This window comes from Myripristis murdjan, chromosome 5 (genome assembly GCF_902150065.1).
Source record: "Myripristis murdjan chromosome 5, fMyrMur1.1, whole genome shotgun sequence".
NCBI lineage: Eukaryota > Metazoa > Chordata > Actinopteri > Holocentriformes > Holocentridae > Myripristis > Myripristis murdjan.
This window is the reverse complement of record NC_043984.1, coordinates 11427729-11445728: the sequence shown is the minus strand read 5'-3', so window position 1 is coordinate 11445728 and position 18000 is coordinate 11427729. Positions and strand designations below refer to the sequence as shown.

Here is an 18000-nt window from a genome sequence, read left to right as displayed (position 1 = left end):
GTGAGCTTTTCCACTCAGGTGTGTGTGTGTGTGTGTGTGTCATGGACAAACCCTCTAGGCCAGTATGGCTCGGGGCATGTTTCTTTTTCATTAACATATTATTGGCGATTGCACATGGGAAATATTCTTTTTTTTTTTTTTTTTTTTTTTTTTTTTAAGTTAATTACCAAGATGTTTTGATTTAGGGCATCAAATAGCTTCCTTAATTTTTTTAATGTTTGCCGGACTTTTAACAAATGAGAAAAGCGTGCACTGAGCCTTTAACACGGGCGGGGCTTGCTGCTGCGGATGGGCTTGCCTTCTTTGTACGCAGCTCGGTCCCGGAAGACAAACACTGCTGAATTCCTGACAAACTTGCCCAGATCCAGCACAAGTTTCAAAGGTAAGCGTGTGACATTGAGTTGTTTCAATACAAGGATCATACATATAAGTAATACACTAACCAGGCATAACAATAGCCATTAATGTACGTGTGTTGGCTCGATTTTTTTTTAGTGTGTAAAGATAAAACTGATAAAACATTTGGAACTGGAAGGTGTTTTGAATGTATGTAGGAAGCTGCTTGTCATCCCGGGAGTGGTTTAGGCAGTAGGCCACAGTTTCTTCGACAAAGCAGTGACATAACCTGGTGATCTACTGTAGGAAAAGTGTATGTTAATGCTAAAGGCATACATTCAGATATCGAGAAATTACTTCATGATGTGACAATAAATATATTTTAATATATTTATGGCCATGAGAAATACTCTTATTTTAATAGTTTAATTTGTGTTTATATGGAAATGTATATGTATGATATAAGAATATTTATTGTAATTGGCCTAATCACCGTTGTAGCTACTTTCTTACCAGATTTCAAACTCATTGCACAATATAGCAAATCTGAAAGTGGATCAGGTGAATAAACGTAGCAGCCTCCTGGTTTGACACGAGCAGCGCTACAGTGCAAAATGTAGGCTACAAATGTCACCAAAATAAAGAAATAAATGAGGCCACAGATGTCAACATCCACTCTTGCCAATTCTGAACCTGCCGGAAACGCTGAGTACACATTACACCAGTGGATGGTGCAATTAGAGCGTGAGGCCACTGTCAGTGGGATTTGTTACAAACAACATAATGACTGTTTCTAGAAGTGTCAGGTGATTATATTTAAATGTAAACAGAATCTCTGTGCTTTGCATTTACTTTTACTCTTAAATTTCAGACTTTCATGTGACGCCTGTGGTCTCTGTCACTTGTCTGGAAAAACACATCAGCATGTGGCCAAATCAAGGTAGGATGTTAATAACAGGTATACAGTTGTCATATTGGTTTAGGCCTGCCTTTTAATACCAGAATTCTCAACAATATTATTTGTGTGTGTATGTGTGTATCCCAGGTCCTCCTCCTCCACTGGGCCCACAAAACCCTGTATACCCCCCTGGATACAATCCAGCATACCCTAGTGTGCCTCCTCCAGGAGTCTTCCCCCAGGCTCCAAACCCAGGGTACCCAGCTGGCCAGTACCCTGCTGGTGTGAACCCAGCTGTGCCTCCTGCTGTACCTCCAGGCACCATGCCCTATGGAGCCCCAGGGACTCAGCCTTATCCCATGGCTCCCGGTGGTTATCCAGGTGTCCCTCCTGCAGGTGTTCACCCAGGGCCTTACCCACACTCTCCAAAAGGGGGTCACCATAAAGGCCACCATAAGGGTCATCATGGAGGCCTGAATCCCATGGCCGGAATGATGGCAGGGGGATTGGCAGGCATGGGGGTGGGGCTGGTCGGACACAAAGCCCACAAAAAGATGAAGAAGAAGATGAAGAAGGCGCATAAGGCGCACAAGCATGGTCACTATAAACACGGCAAGGTAAGACTTGAGTGTAAAGGTTCACTTTGTAACACCTATGCAAAATGGCGCCCCCTGCAGGCACAAATGTGAATGATAGAATTAAGTAAAAACATTGCATTGATATGGATCTGTCACGACTTGCTAAAGCAAAGCATAAGATAATAAAAAAAATGGAGCTGATGGGTGATAATATTATCCCTCTACCTCCTGTGTTAGGCACCTCTGCTTTGTGTGTATATTTACAGAATACTGGAGACAACAACAAATCAGTTGTTGTGTCTGGTACGTTGTCAGCTAAATCTAGCCGGAGTTAGCATAGCAGTGGGACAGCTCACAGCATTAATAGTCCCCTGCCACTTCTCCTGTGCATAGTATAGCAACAAATAATGTCAGCTATGTTTATCATGCATAATTAACCAACTGGGATTTGCTTCTATGAGGCTCAGGCCATGAACAACACTACATGACTTAATGCAGAGTGATGGAAACAAGGTGTTGGTTCAACTCGGTACAGTCAGACTAGTTTCCCTGATACCAAGAGTCCAAATGTTAGATATCATAAATTGTGCTCAGCTGTCTGGGTGGAAAACAGCCAACTTGGTTTCAGTTTCAGTCCATTTGGTCCATGTCAAGTCCTCCATCTCAGCAGCAATGCCATTGATTTTTCTTGTTTCATCAAAGGCAATTTGGGAGGCACAGTGGTGTTTTTCATTCTTACAAATAGATGCTCCTCCAAAATTTTCATGATGCTAGTATGCACCTATTATTGATGGAGGTAGAGCTGGCTGAGCCTGAACAATTATAACGGGCTGGAGAAACTTAGGGGGGAGCTTCTTTATTGTCAGGAGGAAGTATTTTGGTTGAATATGGGCATCAACAACCAGAAAAGAAATTAGTCAAGCGTATCCCTTACAATCAATTTAAATTTCTGTTGACTAACATAGAGCAGTGATGTTGCTGTAACTTTTGTGCTTGCATTGTTTTGTTTTTCTTTTACAATTTTTTTTATTGTTTATTTTTGGAATTGTAATGCACTTCTTTTATATACATTGTTTAATATGTATTGTAAACATGGTGTCCTCAGAAAAAGAGAACTTGCTCTCAAGGCCTTCCCTGTTTAAATGATGATGATGATGATCATGATGATGATCATGATCATGATGATGAATGCACCATCATATATTCTGACCCACTGAGGAGGTTGTGGACCAGATAAAACTTAAAATGTTCCAGAGAATCTAATCTGTCTAACTATAAATGTAGTAATCTCTGTATGTGTGTGTCTGTGGTTTGATTATCTCTGCAACCGTTCATCTGATTGGCTTCAAACTTGGCAGGTGTATTGCTGGGGACCCAAGGGAGTGCAGTGTCAACTCTGAGGTCAATCAGATGAACGATTGTCTAGAAAATCGAAGGAAACACATACACATATAGCTGAGTGGAGGTGGAGTGAGAGAGAGTGCAGCGAAGACAAACACTCCCAACCTCCACACAGCAGGAAGGCAGCCACGGCACTGAAATAACTTCACACAGAGACACACACATATTCTCTCTCTCACTCTCTCTCTCCACCCGTTAACAGCTCCAGGTTGATTTCAGCCCATGAAATCCACAGTTTACCCTTCATCTAATCTCACTTTAAATGGACAGAATCATTGTCTGTGTGTCTGTCCTTTGATTTTCTTGACAACTGCTCATCTGTTCAACTTCACACTGGGCGGCTGTATTGCTGAGGACCCAAAGAAGTGCAGTGTCTACTGTACACATGCACCACACACACACACACACACACACACACACACACACACACTATTTGTCTGTCTTTTCATTTTCTCAACAATCATCAATCAGCAGTTATGTGATTGACTTCACACTTGGTTGGTGTATTGCTGAAGTGCAGTGCCAAGTGCGAAGTTGTTTGGATGGGTTCTCCTTAAAAGCTGCAGGCAGTGACACCAGAGGCCAAGCACTTGGCCTGTTCCAAATAGGCACATTTTGATCGGGCACTGCACTGGTACCCTTAAATTCCTCAGGGGGATGCTTGCAGTGTTTTTTGCGCTGAAAACAGCCAGATGCCGGATGACTCATATGGTCCTGTCAATCTTTGAATGATAGGAGGTTACACCCAACCTTTCACCCATTTAGATATGTGATGGTTCTGTCAATGAATTATCTACTTTTACTGCATAAACCTGCATTGGAACAAGCGCTTTCCCCCATTTTTCATGTTTAAAGGGAAATTAAGCATTCTCTCTCTCTCTCTCTCTCTCTCTCTCTCTCTCTCTCTCTCTCTCTCTCTCTCTCTCTCTCCACAGTCCTCCAGCAGCAGTAGCAGCAGCAGTAGCAGTGACTCAGACTGAGGCCACCGATGCAAGGCAGTGGAGCTGATGTACAAATGGACATCCAGTCTATTAACATTAAACAGACAAAAGTCACTGTAATCATAACTAGACTTAAGGGGAAAACACAGTATTTTGTCATGTAACATATGAGCTGTGTTTTGACAGAGGATTATCATTCCAGTATGCTTTTTTTCTTTTTGTTGGTTTCTACTGTTTATGTAAAAAGTTATTTCATTTTATTTCTGTACAATAACAAGAATACATAACTACATGTAAAAATATTGGTATAATTAGAGGAGGGACTGCAGCACACTGGAGACTGCATTAGACTTGTAGCACTAAGCCAAACTCTTTTCTTCCTTTCTGCAATGCACAACAATTGTACTGTGGATTTCTGGTCAAATCTGGTCTGACACTGTGTGAATTATTAAAAACAATGACCTCACTCAAAATGTGGGTTTTTCATTTTTCTAAATGTATTTTGTATCTTTTTTTCTCTTTTCATATGATTAAACCAGAGTTTAACAGTAAGACAAGAGTTGTGAATGTGTTATTTTCTGAGTTTAAAGGCCATATCACTAAAAAAAACATGTTTCTATGATATGTGAATATCATAAAATACTGCCTTTTATCACCATAAATTCTAATTATAATATATAATTAACAGGCCTGCATAACTAGATCTGAATGAAAAACCTACTAAGTGTGTTGTCCCTATAAGGTTGGCATAAACAGTCTGGGTTTACACGTTGAGAGATAATACATTTCATCGCCACAAGTGGCTTTTCGGAAAGAAAAAAAAAAAAAAAACATTTTTTTTTTTTTTTTTTTTTTTTTTTTTTTTAATATGAGGAGAATCAAAAGATGGGAAATCGCCTTTTTTAAATGAAGTTTAATTAAAAATAAATCATCAAAGAAATCCAATCAATTTTTTCCTACGATTTAGAGTTTCTTCTTCATGTCACATTTCGTCCGCGGTTTCTAGTAAACAACTATCATTTTTCAGGATATTACTTCTCCCTCTAACCTGCCATATTGTAGCACAATATCCCCAAATATGTGCACCGTGTAACTTTGAAAGCAGTGATTCAGCAGGCAGCTGATGAGCCGGGTGACCATAGGGCGACAGGCATGGGGGAGGGCTGTGTGAGAGGGGAAAGTTCAGAGGTTATAATTTTGTTGTCTTTGTGTAAAGGAGTGGAGCTCGATCTCACATCACTCTTCCCTCTTCCCCGAGTCCTTTCTAAACTCTCCCCCGGGTTTCTACCCTCCCGAACCTCTCCCCTTCTACCCTTACAACCCCAACCCTCCCCCCGATCACATCTCAACGCACGAACCAGGTAAGGTTTGTTTCGGCTCTGTTTTTAATTTTATGTTGTGGTCAGAAGTAGCGGAAAGAAATCGCGCCCAGCAGCTAGCACACGGTTAGCCGGGCTGCTAACAAGGCCGCACGATGAGCATGCAGTCTCCACAGTGGGATTTGTAGCCTAGCCACACGGAAGTTACTTTATTGTTATTTGTACGTAGTTTTCCAGCACCGCTGTCGGTTGTTTCCTGTTGATACCAAGAGAAAAAAAGACTCAACCACGTTGCCATGTCGGCTGCTGACATCTGGCCAAGCCATTCATAGTAAAGCTAACTAGCTAGCCTGCTAAGTAGCGCACACATGCTCCATTCATTTCCTCTCCTCTCAGCACGGCGAGCAGCCCCAATGCTAACCGGCTAGCGCAGTTACAACTACTAGTTAATTGGGCTTACTTTTAACTAACAAGCGAATTAAGGAAATTAAATGCTGCCTTTGACCACAAACAAACTCGGAAATTATGCCACGGGATACTTGACAAATAACACTAAGGGCAGCTATAATAGTACACTAGTTTGTTGACAAAACTTGACTAATGATCAAGGGAACGGTGGCTATCATGCTAAACAGCTTAATCCTGTGCTTATCAGTTGGTGTTTAAAAAATATCTTTAAATTGGAGACGGTTAAATTGGGCCGTGGCTGCATTCCAGTGTTGGGAAAATCACACAACAAGCCTCTACATGGCACAGTATGGCTCTGAATTATACTTGACTTATTTTTAGCTGTGAATGCTGCTGCTTTTAGTTGTTACAGTACAGTCAGCCCTCACTGACTGAGTTATCGTTTGTCTTTTTAAGGCATATATCATAGTCAGGTGTCGAGTGACTTGCAGGTTTTGTTTAAGTAACATCAGCTTACTGGAAGGACTTGGTGGAGTGATGTCATTTACATCTGCCACCTTATTTTGTGCCAAGTTGCCTTTTATCTGTATCCATAAGGAGGTTGCTGAGGACAGAAGTTTCTTTGTAAGTAGGAAGAGTCTTAAAATATAAAATTTTCTTAAAAAAAAAAAAAAAAAACAGCAATCCTATAACAGCATTTTTAGGGATACTATGTAGTTTGAAGGTTACACATTAAAATTATGTAGCAGCCCAAAAAAAGTCCTGCTATACCACAGCAGGTAAAATACCATAAGGTATGCAAATTTAACACCGTGTACTTGATAGGAATGTTGTTACATTCCAGTGGGTGCCATACATGCTGAAATCTGTGTGTGTTTTGTTTATTAATAATTTAACGAGAAAGATACTGCATGTTTATTTTTTCTGTTATTTGTTGTTCCTAATCGGCAACCCTGTAGTGTGACTCCTGACTGAGTCATGCTTTAATTTGGTCATATTAGCTTCCTCTATATTATTTCTGTCTCTGTCGTCTGTTCGTCCCTTCCAGATCCATCTCGGTGACCAAAGACCCCAGTCCTGTACTGAACAGCTACGTTCCCTCTCAGTGGCAGTAATGGACTCCGGTGTGATTGAAGGAGGGCTCAATGTCACCCTTACCATCAGGCTGCTCATGCATGGCAAGGTGAGGTCACTGTAATAGCCCCTGTCATTATATTTATGGTAATGAAGTCCCTGAAAGACATATCTAGGCCAAGGAATTTGATGTGATGAATAAGGGTTTTGACTTGGTGATGGATGCAAAGATGAATGATGTTTCTTGCATGTGACCTGGGCGAATGAAGGCTATAGAGTTCAGACGTGCCTATGCCTTTAGCTAATGTCACTGCACTCGTGCCCTCTGGCAATATTTAACATGAGCAAAAAATGTGTTGTGCAGCATATGAGCCACCACCTTTTCCCTGGCTGACAAAAAAAGATGAGCTATAGCTATAGAGCTCCTTACTCTCACGAGCATTATTTCTGCTTCCCTGGTGATTAAAAACAGCCTTAAAAAGATGATCTAGCCAACATAATTTAATTAAATAAATTTCCTTATTTCAGGAAGTTGGAAGCATCATCGGCAAGGTAGGTCACTGTATACTTTTTCATCAAAATGCAATAATTAAAAGATTGTTTTAATCTGTACAGTTGATGAAGGAACTGACTCTGATTTGATTCCCTGCTAATAGAAAGGTGAATCTGTAAAGAAGATGAGAGAAGAGGTGAGCTATTTTCTATGTAGTTCTTTACACTAGTAATGGTTTACAGCAAAAGCAGTTGTTTTATTATTATTTATAAGAACACCAAAATGCCCAGGATTCCAAATTGTCGCTACTCTTGTCTTGTGTTTCTGTTGGTTGGTCGAGTTGGTCGAGGTTTGTCCTGTTGGCTGTGTACATCTGATGTGAGGAAAGGAACGTTTTTGAAACAGGAACTCCCTGGTTCACACAAACACATCTTAAGCCTTGTCTTTGTTTCTGTAGAGTGGGGCTCGCATCAACATCTCTGAGGGTAATTGTCCTGAGAGAATCATAACCTTGGCAGGTCCAACCACCGCCATCTTCAAAGCATTCTCCATGATCATCGAAAAGCTGGAAGAGGTACGTCCCACTTAATACAGGCCCCCAGGTCTGTGTAAGGCTCCATACTGTAGATTAGCCATCATGGTTTCTTTAATCCAAACGGCTATGAAGGCAAAGCAGTATTTCTTGATGTTCAAAAACTAAATGGAAACAAATTCAAGCTGTGATTGAAATAGTACAGCAGCAGTAAAATGCCTAAATTGTTAAGTCAGGCAAAATTAAATTTCCTTAGGTATCTGCTCAGGCATTCTCTGCATTACTGCAAACAAGGAAGTCTAAGTCCTCCACCATCAGTACTAACATTGGACTAGCAAGGCTTGTATCACATTGTCAAATCACTAAATGTGCTTTAAAACCAACCAACTGTATGTATGGCTGGGCAGGAATTCAGAGTTTTTATAGATTGTCTTTCAAAAGAATCATATTGTGGTAAACTAACGATATTAGAGTTATTATGATACAGAGTTTGCTTATTTAATGATGTTGAGCAAATACACAGTAAAGTGCCACAAAATAAAATTGGAAACAAGTTAGAGTTATATTTTATGTAACATGCTGCTCAATATGATAAACATAAATTATATTATTCAACGTGTGATTTTGCATGTGCTTGCAGGTATAGTTACATCTATCAACATGTTGCCATTATTATTGTGACGCTAACTTTGTCCACATTACACAGTCCTAGCTGTGTATTAACCAAGGCTACATTATCTGTTCCAACACATGTATCTGTTCAGATGTACAAGGAACAGTTTCTAAGTATAGAGTAAAGTAGGAAATTGATGAGGGAGAACTGTCACATTACTGCTACATTTGGAATTGAGCCAGAGTTAAATCGTGCAGCCAAGGAAAGTGGACAGATGGAGTCCTGTGTCAGCACAGTTTGTCCACTCAGCCACCAGGGCACCAGACAGTTTAACCTGCTCTCCATATTTTTTTGTCAGGACATAAGTAGCTCGATGACAAACAGTACAGCTACCAGCAAGCCCCCAGTGACCCTGCGCATTGTGGTGCCTGCCAGCCAGTGTGGCTCCCTCATCGGGAAAGGTGGCTGCAAAATTAAGGAAATCCGAGAGGTTTGTGTAATGGCCTTTATAATTAATCATTATGTTCAAACCTAGGGACTTGGGAGTGCTAGACAGAGCAAGTAATTCAAAATTGTGAACTGAGTTTCAGCACTAGTTTACTGCTTTACACCAGCTAATCTGGTATCTCCCTCACTCCTTTTATGTGCTTCAGTCGACCGGTGCTCAGGTACAAGTGGCAGGAGACATGCTCCCCAACTCCACAGAGCGGGCCATCACCATCGCTGGCACGCCTCAGTCTATTATCGAGTGTGTGAAGCAGATCTGTGTGGTCATGCTTGAGGTAAGTGGACTCGTGAGTGCAGTGAAACAAATGAGGGGCAAGTTGGTGTTGACCTGTAGATTAATGATGCACTGTGCTTTGATTGCTTGGCTGGAGTCTGCTGCGGAACAGCTGTATGATACTGTAGCTGGTAATCTGACCGTGTGCCATGTGCTTTTCCTCTCCCATGCAGTCTCCCCCCAAGGGGGTCACTATCCCCTACCGACCCAAGCCTTCAGGATCCCCAGTCATCTTCGCAGGCGGACAGGTACACACAGGGACATGGGAGTTTACAGGATGGTCATGATTTTGGGGGACATTGTTACCATTTGGGCTCGTGAGGTTTAGGCACAAATTTGTGAAGGATAACTTATGCACTTTTTATAAGGTTTTTGTATTCATGGAAGGCCTTGAATTTGCCTCCATCAAAACGTTCAACATCCTGACTGAGAATTCAGTTCCAGTTCTCGATTTGAATTTGTTTGGACAAGACCATACAAAACAGTTGCCAAGAGTAGGTGGATCCAGAGCAGCTGGTTGTAAGCGTGTGTTAACGCAGTGATTCTAGCCTCAGTACCTTGCTGACTATGAGGCATTTGCCCTCGAGGCAGTTTGTCACCAGGCATTCTCTTGTCTTTGTGTGATTCTCCAGAATTTGGTTTTCTGTTTCAAGTGTTAAATTTCAGAGGTTACACGGCCTACTTCCCACCCATTGTTGCTGATTTGAACTGAAACTCTAATGACGAGTCCTTTTCCACCACTCGTCATCTTAACAAGGCTCTTTATCTTACTAAAACCCCCTTTTTTATCCTTTGAAGAAAATCTCTTCCTTTCTAGTTTTCTTTGGTTTCACTATGATGTCTTTTTTAAGATTTCTCTTTCCCAATAATGTGGAGACTTTGGACAAGACAGTGCATTGAAAAGCTATTTGGTTTCCTGTCTCAAAGCTTGGATGTGTTGGAGTCTTGAAGCGGGATAGTGTATAGAAGCCGCTGAAGGGGCTTAACCAACAAGTCAGTCTCGCGGCCTATGAAAGCTTTGTTCTCATTTGTTTCAGGCATATGCCGTACAAGGACAGCACGCCATTCCACAGCCAGATGTAAGTGCAGTAGACGTCTCCACATGCCCCCGCATCCCCACCTCCCCATAATCACCAGTCTCCCTTTTTCCCAAATGCGCGTGCACCCCCACCCACCATCCACATTCAGTGCTAGAGCCACTTGGCCGCAGCCGAACACACCCCTAATTTTGTTATATTTTTCTTATGTCTCCCTCCAAGCCACCATTATGAGGTTTTTGTAACCGCTCGAGTGCAGCATTGTTGGTTATTTTACATGTTTGCATAGCTCTTCAGTCGACTGGCAGACAGTTGGTGAATGAATAGACATTTCGTTGTTGTGTTTGTCCAGACTCTCCACCCCTCCATGAATAACAGTCTGTTCCTGCTGCTCATCCTTTTCTGTTTTTTTTTTTTTTTTTTTGCTTCTGCCTTTTTGTCCTGTTTTGTTCTACATGTCTCATTCATTAGTCTGTCCTAGATAAACATGTTCTTTTTGTTCCACTGCATTAACCCTTCATTTATTACTGTTCCTCGTGCTCTACCCACTTGTCTCTTGACTCAATTAATCTTTCTCTCTTTTTTTTTTCTTTGAACTGGACTTTCCTTCATGAGCATTGGATGTGATAGACCCTATATCGTCATTATTATTATTATTATTATTATTACCTTTACCTGCTGTTGAATATTAGCGTCACAGCCAGGAACTGCCACTTAAATATACCACAGTAGCATGTATATTTGAGTGAATTTTTGGGTTTGTTTGATCTGAGATCATTTTTAAAATTATATTCCTGTATTTATTTTTGAAGTATACCAAACTGCCTGACCCGGTAGCCTCAAATTCCTCAAATTTCCCCACGCCAGGCTTATAAAGTGTATTGGTGTGATGCAAAGTTGAGACTAATTGTCTCAGTTGATGTTTGGATATTTGTATTGGTGTTGGTTAGGCAATCCCCTGCATAATGAGAGTTTCCTACCCTCTGTATTGTGGCTCTCCCCTCATCCTGAAGACTTCAAGCAGACATTACGACAGGAAGCAACCCGCTCTTTGGAGGAATACTTATGGGGTACCCTACATAGACAAGTCATGAAACACAGCAGTGATATACAGTATGTAGAGCTCTCTGACAGGATAAGAGATCAACACACCAGGATATTTGTGTTATGTGTGAAACCCTTCTTTTTTTTTTTTCTTTGGAGGTATTTTTTGTTTGTGTAGTTGTCTGTACTGACTGTGATTTTTGTTCCCATCTTTCTTCTTCCTGTGTTTTCTCCATTTCTCTCCCTGCCCCCTCTCTTGCTCTCACAGTCTTCCTCTGCTGCTATCTCTCCACAGCTCACCAAGCTTCACCAGCTGGCTATGCAGCAGAGCCCTTTCCCCATCGCACCAAGCAACCAGGGATTCACTGGTACGCAGTAAGGCCCGGCTCGTGTCCTTTGTTTAAAGCAAGGGGTTTTTAACCTTCAAGCCAGGCTCAAAAATGAAGAGTTGTCCTTTTGGGATCCAAGCACATAAAGTCATAGTTTTGTGTTTCTAGTGTTTCTTGCCTATAATTCAAGAAACACTAACGTAACTTCAACAGTCTTGATAGAAGAAAGCTTTTCCAGTATGGCCTTTCCATTGCAACAAGTACTGTGCTGTGCCTGTGATAGACCTGCGTATAATTTGGCATTGTAAGGTGCAGGATTGATATTGTGAGACCTTGTTTAGGATGCACTATAACTTCAGTAAAATATTTACCCATGGTTAAAGTAAATAGTTAATTTCCCACTTTTCAGCTCCTGTAGTTTCCTCCAGTTAACACACTGAAGGGGGACTGTCAGTATTCTGACATAACCTACTTTTTGACTTATTTTTAAACTGTTTTCCATTGCACACTGCAGGATTAACATCGCCCTGCACTTTCTTATCGGCCCACAAAGTGATTAGCGCTTGTGATTCTTCTGTTTCTCATTGTTGCAACGTTTTGTTGTTCCCCATCGTCTGTTTTGTCCCTTTCATTACTTTGTTTGACTTTCCACTATGAGAACTGTAGAAATGGAGGTGGTTGTTGAGCGTTGACCCTGTGTATTACTCATCTCTCATGTGCCATAAATGCGCAGATACAGTACAGCACACTACTGCTGTGGGAAAAGCATTTAAGCTCCCAGGGAGCTTGTGGTTTTTCAAAGCTTGAGCTAATAGCAATACATTGCATGTTTGAGCTCAGTGTGTATCCAGATTCAGATGATAGATGCTGTAAGTAGGACTTGTCTTATTTTGTTCACCATATTTGTTAAGGTCATTGGTTATTTTGAGTTGGACTGTTGTTGGAGATCTGTCGTGACTGATATTGCCTCAGCACTGAGTTGGTTGTGATATCCATTTCAAAATCCTGAGTCCCAGTTTCTTCTGTTGGGGGATGTTTTGAATACCGACCCTTCTATAAACTTTAACTGTATAACACCCAAACACTATTTTAAACAGAGATATACTTGTTTTTTGGTTGTGGTGCTGTTTGTTTTTCTAGTTTAATTTCCTTACTGTATAAGTTCCTGTTAGCGTACCACAATTATGAAGTGAGAGTTCTGTGTAAGTAGAACCTAAGACTACAGGGGGATGGAGGGGTCTGGAATGAAACTTAAAAACAGCACAAAGTTTTTGCGCCATTATTGTGGCATCGTTGTTGCTCTGACCTCTCAAATAAACTATGGAGCTTGTCACTCAAGTACAAACCTTCTCAGCTGCTGCTGCGCTGGACGTTTTTGGGAAATGGTGTTTTCCGGTTTCTGATTACAAAATTCTGTTTCATTACCTTTTACTTATTAAATGGTTCGGCAGGGCTTTTTTCCATTAGTTGGTTGCTAATTGTAATCAGTATATATGGTCACATCTATCTAAACCTGTTAAACTATAAGGATTGAAATTTGCTCAAATGAAAATGTCATTTTATGCTTTCCAACCTTTTCAACCACGTTCCATTCTTTCATTCTATTCAAGGTGCATAGAGATTGCTTGTTTTATTTTGGCTGATTGTTTTTTTTTTTTTTTTTTTTTTTGTTTATTTCTCTGTCAGGAATGGATGCTTCTGCCCAAACTAGTTCCCATGAGATGACCATTCCAAATGACGTAAGTACCTGCAAACGAGCCAAAGTCATTTTTCACCGGCTGTGCAGCTGCATGTAACACAGACAGCCTCACTTTCTAGCTGCAGTTAGAGCACATTGTCTCATTCACGTTGTACGACGCTCATTTGCATTACAGTTTCTTTAGTAATGGCAGTCATCTCGTTTAGCTCTGCAGGATTAAAACCGTGATGAAAGTGAAGAAAATGGTACATAGTCATTATCTTTTACCTGTTCAGTGGGAGCAACATGCTGACGATAATGCACGGGGTGTATGCATTATTCACATACTCTTTGTGGGCTAATTATGTTTCTGTGCCTTCCTTCTCTTGCTCATCTCCGCTCTAGTTGATTGGGTGCATCATCGGCCGTCAGGGGGCCAAGATCAATGAGATCAGGCAAATGTCGGGCGCCCAGATCAAGATTGCAAATCCAGTGGACGGATCCACCGACCGCCAAGTCACCATCACCGGCTCCCCTGCCAGCATCAGCCTGGCGGAGTACCTCATCAACGCAAGGTGAGATGTGCAGGAAAACCAACTTTCAGGAGGCCATGTAGCCTCTTCATTCACAGGCCTCACAATCCTCAGAAAATGTTGACATTCATCGGCTAGTTTTTTGGTTTGTTTATTTTTTTCTTATTTTTATCTCAAAACAAGAATATTGTATTATGGATGTAGCAGTCCTTTCAGGTTAAATTTAAATCACACTTCCCGTCTGCATCATCGTAGTTTGAAATTCTAGACTGTGAATGTTAACATTAGATTCAGCCTCTGAGCCTTTTTGGTCACATTTTTAATGTCTCTTTCTTGAATTCCTTCATTCACCCTGTTATGTGCCATGCATTGCCTTCACACTGATTTTCATTCCTCCCACCCACCCCCCAAGCCTGTCAGCTAATGCTTGCAGAGTAGAATAGTTTATATGACTAATAAATGTACAACTGGCCCACGTACTTTCCTATATCACGCACAGAGCTTTTGCATTTGACTTTGTGCGCCATTGAAATAAATCAGTAAATTGCATTTTTATCTCTGCACCCCTTCTAATGGCCATTCGTCCCATTGGTGCGATATGTCTGCCAGACATATGTTACTCATCACCTTGTCATGTTCCAGCTCTGTCAGGGTGTGCTTATGTTGGTCCCCTATTTCTACCCCTGATTTACCTTCACATTGAGCCATCACCAGAGTTTGAAATTTTTTTTTTGTCATTTTTTTGGCATTGATTGGCATCATGCCCATTCATTTCTAATGCTCTTTTTTATCACATCCCTTTGTGAATCCTTTCCACTCCACCCCCGCCACCCCCCTACTAATTCTTCCCCAGTACTCACCAGCCTACCCTGTGACCCATCCCGACTGTGTTGTCCCTCTCTCTCCTTGTCTCTTTCTACAGTGTAGAGTCCTCTAAACCTCCTCCCTCCTCCTCCTCCTTGAACCCTGAACAGACCAGCCTGTGCCCTCCCTCCACTACTACTACTACTACTACTACTACTACCACCACCACCACCTCCTCCGCTGCTACCTCTTCCTCTTCTTCCTCCTCCTCCTCCTCCTCTTCCTCCTGTGTGGTGCCCCCCTCAGCCTCCATCCCTTTGTCCATGTTGGCTCCAGGGCCGCCTCCTCCCTCCTCTTCCTCCTCCTCCTCCTCCACTGACACCCTGCTCCCCAGCTCTCCTGCCTGTGTCTCAAGTCTCCTCAGTCTCAAGCCCCTCCCTCTTCTGGCCCTCCATGTTGTCAGCGGGGCGAGTAACCCCGCCCACTCCATCCCCCCCGAGCCCAAAATCGCCCCCGAGCTGGGCTCCAAGTCTAAAAGGCGAAGGCTCTCCCCTTACTAATGACGGAAACACATGTCTACTACTCAAGTATTGACAGTGCTCCTTGTTGTCTGTACCTGCACTTGCTTTTGTATCTGGCTGTGCCACGCTCACTACAAACACACAACCAACACACAAACAAATGCTATGAAGCCAGAAACACGGCTGCTGCCATATTTATCGGAGTACACACCTGTAGCTTGATTTTGTCCTGTGTTTTTTCTCCCTTTCTGAAGGATTGTGTTATGAGTCCAGTATGTTTCTAAGGGATTTTTGAACTCTTTAATTTGCATGGACCCTGGCGAATAATTTCCCAAAACTGACTTGTTTTACCGAAGCATCTGTCTCTTTTCTCTTTTTTTGTGTGTAAGGTCTGCTCAGGTAGCGGCTCTCTATAAGATGTCATGCTGTACTCAACTTAATGGGAATAGGTTTCCATATCTGGATTAACCAGTAGTGAATTTTATAGTGACTATATTGTTAAGTGGCATAATGATATGCATATATATCACCACAAGTTTTGCTTATGTAAGGAACAGTTATAAGTTCAAACCCAAGTAATATGCCCTCAGGTATTGCACCAAGTCACCCTTTTAGATAATGCAGTTGCTGAGTGTCTGGAAACTGATAGGGCCTGCTCTTATTCGCATCCAACCAGTTAAACTCCCTCTTACCCCTAATGCATTACAAAACACGAATTTTGTGGTCTCAGCAACAGCTGTCTGAGAAGGCTGTTGGTGAAAGGGTGTGGGCCAACGAGTGCTGTTTTCATGCCAGAGCATAAATTTCCTGTTAATTGAGACGATCTGCTTTTGAGTAACATTTTATAATGATAATGTAATGTAAATACAGTTGACAATGATCTTGTCTGTCTGATTGCATGCCTTATTCTCTCTCCCTCCCTGGTCTCTGGTGTCTCTCTCTCTCTCTCTCTCTCTCTCTCTCTCTCTCTTACTCTCTCTGTCTGTCTCACTCTTTCTTTCTTTCTCTCTCTTTCTCTCTCTGTTTCTCCAGGCTCTCCTCTGAGGCCACAGGACTGACAGCCAACTGATAAGACACTGCATCTGCACTAACTCTCACTTTTATACCATCGGCTCCCATACGCAGTCAATGCAACTATCCAATTCAAAAGTTTATGTATTATACCGCCTCTCCCTCAGTTGAAATCATAACCCACCGCCACCGATTTGATCTGCTGCGTTCATTATTTATTTTTTTGTTTTTTTGTTTTTAGTCAAAAGAATTTGGTTTTTAATTCCTTTTTGAGTCCAGTTGGAGATTTTAATGATTTATTAGATTTTTTTCTTTTATTCTTTTCTTTTTTTTTATTTTTTTGGATGGATGGATCCCTTGCTCTCTTTCCCTTTCTTTTCTTTCTTTGCCATCACAAAAGAGTAGAGTTGAAAAACTCTGAATAGGCATATAGGTTTAGTTCTGTACAGTCAGATTTTTTTTCTTTAAAAAGGAAAAGACAAAAAAAGGAAAAATAAAAAAGTATCAAAAATAAGAATAGAGTGACTGTTTTATTCTGTGTTTATTTACCCCCCTTTTTCCTCCCCCAAATCCCCCAATGTTGGTCTATCATTTAATGTCCATACTCGCGTCTCTGATATAAACAGCAGCCACTCCCATCACCACTTAATGTGATTTGAATGCTTGTAAAAATTGAATACACCTTTTGTCACTGAAGTTTCGGAGAATTATATAGTTTGTCACTGAGGAGGATTATGTAGCTTGTATTGTCACTGATGTTTGATTATGATGACAAATGGATCTAACACTCAGATTTGCAATTGAATTTGTTCAAATAATTTAAACTGTATTACCAAGCATGTCACTTTTTTTTGTCTCTCCATGTCATTCCTGTTTTTCCACCCTCTTGAAGCCCTATGAACATGTGTTGATACTTTGCTGGGGATGGGAGGTTTTTGGGGTCGGGCCTGGCTCTCGGGGTAGGAAGCAGAGAGGGTTCTCCTCGCTTTTTTGTAAAGACTGATATATACTAAAAAGTTGGAATATTTGTTTTAAATGGAGGAAATATTTTTTTTAACTACCAAAGGGGGGATTAACTCCTGAACACTGACTGGTCTGTCTGTTAAATGTGATGAGGCTAAGAAGTGAATCATTAAGCTCTGAAACTAGACAAAGAAAGGGTCATGAGTTAACAAACACTAGTTTCCTGCTCTTTGCTTTGCTCAAGTCAGATTTTATTTTTTTTATTTGCAGGAAAGAGAAAAAAAAACAACTTTTGTGCACGTTTTTGAGACTGTAGACCTGGGTGCCACAACATTGTTTAAAAAATACAGAAATAAAGATGTGAAAATGCTCAAACCCCATATTGTGTGAGAATTCTGTCAGTCGCCTTTGGAAGGGCCAAGAAGCTGAACACACACAAGTTTTGGTTAATTTTACTTTACTTTAAATTGTTTGTTCCTTAAATATATTTATTGTACAGTTACAATACATAATGTAGTATAAAAAGCAAACATTTCAGTTCTCGGTTTGAATCAGCATCATGGGAAACACAAGCACCTCCACAACTGAGACACTAGAGGGCAGTAGTCTTGCTTTTTGGCAACATTTTCCTCCTGATTGAGGGTTTGGGGTGTTTCAAATGCTAATTGAAACGTGTCTAAAAAAAAAAAAAAAAACTATAAAACAC

The 18000-nt window shown here is 41.2% G+C and overlaps 2 protein-coding genes across 5 annotated transcripts; both read left to right on the top strand.

Moving 5' to 3' along the window:
• Positions 1-257: 257 nt before the first annotated feature.
• Positions 258-4620, top strand: prr13 (proline rich 13). Its single transcript, XM_030050798.1, has 4 exons — positions 258-382; positions 1208-1276; positions 1382-1851; positions 4149-4620. Exons 1-4 carry the CDS (start codon positions 289-291, stop codon positions 4191-4193), a joined length of 678 nt encoding a protein of 225 aa, XP_029906658.1. The 5' UTR covers positions 258-288; the 3' UTR covers positions 4194-4620.
• Positions 4621-5324: 704 nt separating this feature from the next.
• Positions 5325-17674, top strand: LOC115359408 (poly(rC)-binding protein 2-like). Of its 4 annotated transcripts, none has more exons than XM_030051888.1 (13): positions 5325-5515; positions 6930-7064; positions 7484-7507; positions 7612-7644; positions 7906-8022; positions 8952-9083; positions 9247-9375; positions 9548-9622; positions 10412-10453; positions 11751-11823; positions 13471-13523; positions 13868-14037; positions 16353-17674. In XM_030051888.1, the coding sequence occupies exons 2-13, from the start codon at positions 6996-6998 to the stop codon at positions 16387-16389; spliced, it is 954 nt and encodes a 317-aa protein (XP_029907748.1). In that variant the 5' UTR covers positions 5325-5515; positions 6930-6995; the 3' UTR covers positions 16390-17674. The 4 variants fall into 4 exon arrangements, with proteins under 4 accessions (XP_029907748.1, XP_029907747.1, XP_029907750.1 ...); XM_030051887.1 differs by having other exon boundaries at positions 5327-5515; positions 11724-11823; XM_030051890.1 differs by lacking the exon at positions 10412-10453 and having other exon boundaries at positions 5327-5515.
• The last annotated feature ends 326 nt before the right edge of the window (positions 17675-18000 follow it).